Source organism: Pteronotus mesoamericanus, unplaced genomic scaffold (genome assembly GCF_021234165.1).
Source record: "Pteronotus mesoamericanus isolate MK-2021 breed Mesoamerican mustached bat unplaced genomic scaffold, CSHL_Meso_final contig_101, whole genome shotgun sequence".
NCBI classification, from domain to species: domain Eukaryota; kingdom Metazoa; phylum Chordata; class Mammalia; order Chiroptera; family Mormoopidae; genus Pteronotus; species Pteronotus mesoamericanus.
In genome coordinates, this window is record NW_026555001.1 from 3,424,724 (window position 1) to 3,434,769 (window position 10,046).

General features: G+C 36.5%; 1 protein-coding gene across 2 annotated transcripts in view; it reads right to left on the reverse strand.

The window, feature by feature from the left end:
- Window positions 1–9,109, reverse strand: part of PLEKHH2 (pleckstrin homology, MyTH4 and FERM domain containing H2) — a 94,813-nt gene extending 85,704 nt beyond the window's left edge. For both annotated transcript variants that reach the window (XM_054567233.1, XM_054567224.1), the window contains exons 1-2: window positions 8,988–9,109; window positions 2,631–2,760 (exon numbers count right to left, since the gene is read on the reverse strand). In XM_054567233.1, the coding sequence (XP_054423208.1) occupies window positions 2,631–2,753 (123 nt within the window). In that variant the 5' untranslated portion in view covers window positions 2,754–2,760; window positions 8,988–9,109. The remainder of the gene's footprint in view (window positions 1–2,630; window positions 2,761–8,987) is intronic.
- Between the last annotated feature and the right edge of the window lie 937 nt (window positions 9,110–10,046).

The following is a 10,046-nucleotide window of genomic DNA, read 5'->3' on the forward strand; positions in this document are numbered from 1 at the left end:
AATGTTATTCCCATTTTGGTGTTGAATCTATTTACTGGAAAATCATGAGTAACTTGGCATACTTATCCACTTTCCACTGTATGAAGCACATCTGAGTAATTCCATCTCTTAGATCTGGCAAAAGATTTAAGTCAGAGACACAAAATACAAAAGACCAAAAAGAAAAAAAAGAGGAAGAAAAAGAAACCACAACTAAAACAGTAATTTTGAAATACTATTCCTCCCAAAATTGTTTCACTGACAAAGAAAAAAAGAAAATCTAATAACATCAATTAATCATCAAAAAACTATTTATAATTTTACTTATAGAGAAAAATAGCACAAAGTTTAAAAAAACGGGCACTCAAAAAATTTTGTTGCAACAAATCTTCTAAAGAACAAAACAAATGTTGCCATCAAATTCAGAATTTAAAGGTCAATTAATTGGAAACCAAATAAGCATAACTAATAGTCCATAAAGAAACCAAGAGAGTATAGAAGTCAAGGGAAGTAAGAAAATTTTGAGGAGGCTGTGGCCACCAGTGTGCCAACTGCTTGAGAGACTAAGGCAATATCTGGGAGGTTATCCATGAGGTTTAGAGACAAGACTATATATAATTGGTAATCTTGATTTGGAGATACTCAAACTGGTATTTTTTTCCAAGTGATAATTTTAATTCTAATAGTGATAAACAAAGCAAAATAATATTGGAGATTTATTCCACAAAGACTATTACTGGGTGACCTTCTGACTCAAAGTGAATGAGACAGCTTTAATCTTTCCACCTAAAAGATGCTAAAGCACAAACGTTTAAGATGATATATATGAAAGTTTAAACTGAATGATTTTATACTGGATTTTAGTGATATATAATTTTATCATTAGAACACCTCTGTACCAAGAGATTCTTAGCTAGCATTGAAAGGAGGATTTAAGGTGATCTTTTTTAGAAATGTGATACATGCACTAGCCCTCCATCCCAAAAGGATTATGCAGACTAGAGTTTAAGAAACCACCTGTAAATTCTTCTGATCAGTTTTGAATGACTACTAATATCATTTATCCATTCACCCAGACAGCACTGTCCAATAGAAATATATAATGTGAGCACATGTATAATTTTAAATTTTCCAGTACTCAAATTAAAAAAGTAAAGAGACGTAAGTAATATTAATTTTAATATTTTTATTTAGCCCAATATCCAAATGAATATCATTTTAACATGTGACCAATATAAAAATTATTACTGAGGTATTTTACATTCTTTTTTCATACTAAATCTTTGAAATCTGGTGTGTGTCTTACATTTGCAACACATCTCAAGTTTAACTAGCCTTACTTCAAATGCTTAACAGCCACTTGTGGCTAATGGCTGCCATATTGGACAGTGCAGATCAAGAATCCAAGTTCCTTGGAAATAGGAACATGGGTTGTCTTGTTAACAATTGTAACTGTAGCTTTAAGAACAGTGTCTGTCACATAATCACCCCTCAATGAATATTTGTTGAATGAATCAATGAAGAAATAAATGACAAATTAAATTATCTATTGACTTTATACATATACATGCCCCCCAAAATTCTTGAGAATGAAACCATACATACAGGAACTCTACATATGTCTTGGCCATGGGATACAAGAAGTGTTTGTCAAATGAATTAATATATGAATAAATACACTATGAAGGCTGAAGAATAAGATATACAGATACCCTCACAAGCATGAAGTAACAGGTGGTATGTTTTTATATCTTTGGAAATTAGGCATATTTTAGTAATATCATCTTATGTTTATGTGTGTATGAATGTGCTTGTGTTTAGATCTAAATGCATACACAGAAATATTAAAAAATAATAAAATAAACTTTTAATTAAATCATTAGAACTATTAAGAGAAGCACATAATTGTATTAAATTCAGTTCTAGCTGAGATGATAGTTTAGTAATATATAGTTAGTCAATATAAATTTATAAATAGTGGCATATCTCCAAATATATTAATAATATAAACACATTTTACTATCAATAGGTAATGTTCTTCTACAATAACTTTAAACATGATTTTCCTAAACATTTAATTTTTTAAGATTTTATTTATTTATTTTTAGAGAGAGAGGAAGGGAAGGAAACAGAGAGGGAGAGAAACATCATTGTGTGAGACAGAAACAGTTGCTTTTCACATGCCCCCAAATGGGGACCTGGTCTACAACCCAGGCATGTGTCTTGACTATGAATCAAACCAGCAACCTTTAGGTTTGCAGGCTGATGCTCAATCCACTGAGTCACACCACCCAGGGCTGATTTTCCTAAACATTTAAGTAGATCAAAATGCTGTCATACTTCTCTAGTAAAATCAAATAAATTATAGGTTTTCTCTCTGGAATGAATGCATTCCACATTCATCAAATACACACAATGCTTACATATTCCACTAGTATTTGCAAAAAAAATGTTTTTTGTCTTAATGTCCAATTTACTCTAAAACTGGCAAAAGACTATGTCAAATATAGTTTCAAAGCCCTGACAGAAAGTTAAATTATATTCATTATATTTTAAATGTTTACCCCCAAAGTACTGAGATTATTTATTATAAATGCAACAGGCTCTAAGTAGCTGATGCTTAATAATAAAGATTAAGAAGAATAGCTTACCTTCTCTGCTAGGAGCTCTCTTATCTTGCTTGCTTGAACTCTAAATTTCATGAGCTGGGACTCCAGAGCTACACATCGTTCTTTCCAATCTACTGGTCCCTCTGTCTCAGAAAGCTCTGCCATGTTTCTTCTAGAAAAGAAAGCATTCAAATGGCATAATACCAATTAGCATTCAGGAAATTCATTAAATCATCCAATGTACACATTCTAGTCACCATCTAATGATATTTAGATATAAATTTTGTATTCAAGGATAAATTCCAGAACTGGTGATATCTCACAAAAAAGACGTAGTGGGGGACAGGAAGCCAGGGTTGGAGGCCTAACTGAGCTCATTAAACTTTCTGTGGAACCTAACCTTTCTATGTTGCAGTTTACCCAATCTAGAAAAAGGGAGACATGAGCATAACGAAACGATTCTTCTTCATGGGCATGTTATGAGGGACAAATTAAATATTGCTGTTTCTAGCAGCACTTTGGATAGTGTAACCGCACTACGAACACAGAGCACTATTATGATTTTAGCTCTGCTCAACAGATAAAATTTTTTAAATCTTATCAACTCATAATTTTACCACATTCTTAAATTTACAAAATAATTATATAGATTATATATATTTACAGAATTATTATATATATTACATATCAATTGTCAGCATCGTAGAAGAGCTTAGAGAAGCTTCATACTAGTACTACAATTAAGGCTGCAATTTATAATTATTACTTATCACCACCCTACATTTGTCCAAGTCCTGCTTGTTTTTCAAGCCAAAAATCCTTTGGCATATTAAATGGGCAAAGTATTATAACCCTAGACAAGTTTATATAATTTTTATTTGGTGTAAGAAGAGAAAACGTATAAATGTAAAATTTGGAATCACCTGAATTAAGTAAATAAACCTGGAGTCAGTGTTTTCCATATTAACTTTCCTTTTGTAGGAGATTATTCCAAGAGAGAAGTACTGTAAGGGGGAAACCAGGAGGCAGGGCAAGTGGATTTGAAATCTTAACATGCAAAAAAACTATTACTTGATTTTGAAAGCATGATTGTTTTTGGTTCTAGGATTCATGAAAGTAGCCTCAAGTGTTTTTTTTTTTAATGTTTTATCAGGCCATTTAATAAATAGCTTGATAACAATGTATTTCTGCATTGGTCTTGCTGTGAAGTGATAACATTTTCATTGGAAATGGGTCTCCTGGAGAAACCAAGCCCCAGTCATGGAAAATGTGTGACAACAAAACTCTCAGAAGCCCAGGATAGAACCCTTGTTCTATCCTTGAAGGTGTAGTTGAAGGTGTACCCTTCTGCTCTTTTGTTTTATAAAAATATGTCTCCCTCACAGATTAACAAAATTTATTTTCCCAATATTTACTGTAATATAACCCCTAACCCACAAAAGATTATTTTCCTGGCATAAATATTGTTTTATGCATAAATCATTTTTCACATTAGTCCTTATATTACTCAAGGCCCTGGCCAGGTAGCTCAGTTGGTTAGAGCATCATCCTGATATGCCAAGGTTGTGGGTTCGATCCCAGTCAGGGCACGTACAAGAAGCAACCAATGAATGCATAAATAAGTGAAACAACAAATCAGTATGAGTGTGTGTCTCTCTCTCCCTTCTTCTCTTTCTAAAAATCAATAAACAAAATATACTTATACCACTCAATAATTTAGAAATAAATATAAGCAAGGTTGTCCTACAAAGGCTTCAACTTTATTAAGAGCACCACAACCACGTCAAAGCCTCCAGATGCTCCTAAATTCTAGCCATAATTTAAGGGAAACTTAAAATTGTAGAGGTAAAAATCATTCTCTTTTCATTTCTTTTGTTCTTATAGAATCCTCACCCCACTATTTCCTGAGTTTTCTCCCTCAAGATATTTGTCTTGTTAATGACCTTTTTCATTACCCATATTAACATTTATTATCAATGATATATGAGTAAATAATGCAGCTCGTCAGTCACAAACTTTTTCTCAATTCTACCACTACTTTATTTCTCTCCTCATTAGCTTTAGAGTGGACAAGGAAAGAAACTATGGATGAAATATTAAAAATAAAAAGCAGTCCTGAAATGGACATCCTCAAGTCTTGAACCATTCATATAATTGCACAGGAATGTAGGGACACTCTTCTACGGAACAGGAAGAGTCTATTTCAAGTGGGTTAATTATTGTGCTACCTTTAAAATAACTTGTTTATCTTTTACTGTGAAATTATTATAGCTTTTAAAATAACATAAACATGTTTTAACCAATTAAAACCAATCAATATAATGCACCATATGAATAGACTAAAAGGCAAAGACCACATAATCATTTTGACAGATACAGAAAAACATTCAACAAAATCCAACAGCTTTTAGTGATAAAAAACATTCAACAAACTAGTAAGAGATGGGAACTTCCTCAACCTGATCACGAGCACCTACGAAAAGCCTGCAGCTATCATGGTAAATGACTGATTCACCTAAGATCAGAAATAAGACAAGGATGTCTACTCTCACCACTTTTAGTCAACATTGTACTTGAAGTTCTCGCCAGGGCAAGAAAACAAAATAGAAAGCATCCAAATTGGAAAGAAAGAACTGAAACTACCTCTATTATCAGAAGTCATGACCTTGTACATAGAAAATTCTAAGGAATCCACAAAAAACTATTAGAACTATTTGAGTTCAGCACAGTTTCAGGATACCAGATTAATCCAGGACAAAATCGAAACATGAAATCAATAATATATTCCATTTATAACAGTGTCACACAGAATTAAATACTTAGCAATAAATTTAACAACAGAAGTGAGTCTTGTATTTTGAAAACTGCCAAACATTGAAAGAAATTTAAAGAGACCTAAATAAATAGAAGACATCACACATTCATAAATTGGAAGGCTTAATATTGTGAAGGTATCAATACTTGCAAGTGGATATATACATTCAATGCAATCCCTATCAGAATTTCAACTGCATTTTTTGCAGAATTTAACAAGCTGATCCTAAAATTCATATGGAAGTTCAGGGTAACCAGAAAAGCCAAAACAAACTTGAAAAGCTGTAAGACTCACATGTTCTAATTTCTATAAATTTCTACACATTTCTACAATTACTATAAAGCTACAGTAATCAAGACTATGTGGTACTGACATAATGATAGACATTAGATATTTGGAATAACATTAAGAACACAAAAATAAAACTTCACATTTACATTCAATTGATTTTTGACAAAGGCACCAAGACCACTCAATGGGAGAAGAATAGTCTTTTTTAAAAATACTGTTCTCAGAGTGGATCAAAGACCTAAATATAAAAGCTTAAGCTCTGAACTTTTAGAAGAAAACACGTAAGTATTTGTGGTGCTGGATAGACAATAATTTCTTAGATATGATGTGTAAAGCATAAGTAATCAAAGAAAAATAAATTGGACCTAATACAAATTTTAAATTTTGTGCCTCAAAGAACACCATCAAGAAACTGAAAGAGAACCCAAAGAATTGGAAGACATATTTGCAATTCATACAGCTAATAAGGTATCTGTATTGAGAATAAATAAAGGACTCTTACAACTCAACAACAAAAACGACTAAAAAGTAGGTAAATGATCTAAATAGACATTTCTCTAAAGAATTTAGAATATATACAAAAGGCCAATAAACACTTGAAAAGATGCTTAATATCATTAGCTATAAGAGAAAATGCAAATCAAAAGCACAATAACATACCACAATACATCAAATAAGATGGTTATAATAATTAAAAAAAGACATGTAATGACAGTGTTGTTGAGGATGTAGAGAACTTGGAACTCTCATACAGTGCTACTGGGAAAGTCAAAATGGTACAGGTCTCTGAAAAACAGTTTAAATGGTGCCTCAAAAGTTTTAACATAATAATATTACCATATGACACAACAACTCTAATGCTAAATATACAAGCATATACCCAAGAGAACTGACTATGTAAATCCACACCAAAACTTGTACACAAATGTTTATAACAGCATTATTCGAATAGCCAAAAAGTGGAAATAATCCAAATGTCCATTATCAGGTGTACCTGTGCTACAATGGATGAACCTTGAAAACATACCCTAAGTTCTAAGTGAAAGAAGCCAGACATAAAATGGCACATATTGCGTGATTCCATTGACATGAAATAGGTGAATCCAAAGAGAGAGAAAATTGGTTGGTGGTTGCCAAGGGCTGTGAAGAGAGGGCAATAGTGATCCATTAGGGGTTTCTATTTGGAGTGATAAAAATATTCAAGAATTATATAGTATTAATGGTTGCATTACTTTGTGAATATACTAAAAACCACTGAATCACGTACTTTAAAAGGGTAAATTTAATGATTTGTGAATTGTATCTCAATTTTTTAAAACTATGTATTTACAAATGAGTAAAGAAAAAGTACTGGTTTAAGTGAATATTAGGTCAACATTTACAAAGTTAATGTCCATTGTTTGTAGTTAACCCTGTCAAGAACTCTGTCACTGGCCCTCGCCTGGAAGCGCAGCGGGTTAGAGCATCGTCCAGATACAAGAAGGCTGAAGGTTCGATCTCCAGTCAGGGCCCATATAGAAGCAACCAATGAGTGCATAAATAAGTGAAACAGCAAATCAATGTTTTACTCTCTCTCTTCCCCCCTCCCTTCCTCTCTCTCTCTCTCTCAAAAAACAAATCAATAAAAAAAATCTTAAAAAAATTAATTCCACCATTAACTCAAATAATTTAGAGGTAATTCTTAACCTCAAATATGACATATATCAGACATATATCTAAGTACTTTGCTATGAAAATGACATATAAATTCTATGTTAAATATGCCTATTCATTTCTTTGGTTATGTTAATTACCTATTTTACAGTAGCAATGCCTTAAAATATTACCGCATTTAATGTCTACATTCCCTTTTAATAGGGTCATAATTTTTAAAAAAATACGACACTAGATAGGTTGGTGAATGGTCTATCCTGAGGTCTAGACACCTGATTTCCTCATTTCATTCTGTAATTTCAGTTAGCATAAAGTAACTGCTGTGTTCATGCCTCCTCTTGAGTAAGATTATACTTTTGAACAATATCCACCATCCTTTTCCATTACCACTGATTGTATAGAACCAATTACATACCTTTGCGAGCTATTCCTACGTGTTACATAAAAATCACTACTAGATTCTGAATTTGAAAGTAACCTCTCCTCTCTGCAGTGCACAAGAAAATGGCTTGGTTTTCCAAATGCCCCTAATGACTTTTGGAAATATTTACTGACACAAAATTAACTGTTTACAATTGTGGAGTGAAAGCTCTTTTCTCTGAATCTTTGACTTCCTGTTTCTCTTCCAAATCCCAAAAGGGAAAGAAAAAGAAAAGAACGAATTCATCTACTCAGGCTTACCCTGATGAAGTTCAGGGTAGCCAATCATTTTCTTTAATTCCTTCCTTTTAGGTAAGAGCTTAACTTGGCCAGGTAACTGTGTGTATTTTTCCCCCCCGCTAAAGCAGAGAAGATGTCTTTCCTGACCACGCGGAGGCATGCCTTGTTTAAGGAACCTCCCGACCACCACCCAGCCTGCCCCATTGCGGCAAAGCTCGTGCCCTTCGGGGGCACTGCTCAGAACAGCCAAGCTCCTCACTCCACAGCTCCTGGGGGACGCACACCGCTGTGCGATCGAGGCTTGCCACGGGCATTTTCACAAAGAAAGTAATGACCTGCAGGTAGCCCAGCACTAGAACTTTTACTGCGTAAATGGATTAACTTCTCTTTCCATCGCGTTTCGCGCAACAAAATCTACGGTTCAAATGCTCCGTCTTTTTTTATAAGTGGTGTAGTAACTTCAAGGACAGCGCAGTTTTAGGGTAGGTCACCTAAGGGCACTGTGATACTCCGGAACTGAGGTGTAGAAAACGATTCTTAAAGTTTTGAAAAGTTTCGTCCCCTAGATCACAGCGGGGCTCCCGTAAAGCCGAGGCCGAGCCGCAGCATCCCTAACTGCGTGGGGCACTCGGCCTGGAACGCGAGGCTCCCGGTGCGCCCCCTCCGCGCCACAAACCCGGGCCCCGCTTTTTCAAACAAAATGTCACGAGAGACCAGGGACAAGGAGCCACTGGCCACTGCCCGCAGATGAGACCCCAGTACTGGAGGTGGGTGGGGGGCGACTTCAGAAGGCTGCGGCGGGAGGTGCGGAAGCGAGTCTTGCGCCTACCCGTTCCATCCTTGGGGTCCCCGCCTGCCGGTTCCACCCGTCGCCCCCATCCTCCTCCCAGCGCGACCCCAGGACCTCGCGCTCTCAAGGGGGCGGGGATACCCCAGCATCCGAGGCACTAAAGTCGCCCCTTAGCCTCCCATCAGCCTACCTCCGCTACGTGTCCCGGCAGCCGCACCCGAAGTCCCAGCCGCGCCTGGTGCGGGGCTCCTAGAGCTCTCGGGGTTCTCAGCCGGCGGCCGCCTCACACCAAGCCCCCAAGTAGGCGGGGTGGGGGGGGGCAGGACACCGCCTCCTGCCGAGATTGGCGGCAGGAGTAGCCAATCGGAGGTCACATCTGAAGCCAACGTCACCTGGAAATTGTGGCTATAACTTGGACTCCTCCCAGTCCCTGGAGCAGGAGGGAGTTTTGTCCAGGAGTGTCTTCCCGTAACCTTTGCCACACCTGGAGCTCAGAGCTTGTTGTAAAGGCCACCTCTTTCCATTGCTTCTGCCTCGACTCCACACCCACCTGTTTGATCTGCCAGCCTGTAGTCTCTCCTCTCTCATCACTTTCATGCCAGGTTAACTGTCCTGAAGTTAAGTCAAAGACCTTCATTGCCAAAGACTTTCGTTGACGTCCTTTTGTTTAAATTATCATGAACAGATTCCTTAGTCTAGCATTCAAAGCCTCCATCCTACTTTTTTAGCTTTATTTTTCACAGCTGTATTTTTCATACATCTAAGATTGTTGCTGTGTACCTCCCTACTCCAGGATAGCTCTTTTGAAACATTTATCTATTATTTCCTATGTTCACCTTGAAAAGTTCTAACTATCCTCTGCTAAGACACATTTCAAACCATCTTCTCCGTGCGATTCACGCTTGTCACCCCACCTCTTCTCTCGTGTCTGCTCCTTAGGCATTTGGGTTTTTACTCCTCTTGACACCTAGCTCATTCTGTCGTGTGTAGCACCTTTTATCTTTCCAGTAGACCCTGGGCCCTTGGAAATTAGAAATTTTCTTTCTTTTGCATCCTCCTGAGCGCTCAGCATGGAAAATTGCACAAGTAGATAACTGATAATTTTAGTGTAATTGGATTTTATTTTCCAAGATGGGGTCTGGAGAGAGAAAGGGAATTCTGAATGTTATGGGGAATTTTTCCCCAGGTTCACAAAGCTAGGTCTTTGGTTCTCAGTTGGCCAATAGAGGGTTTTAGGGGCTTTTCCCAC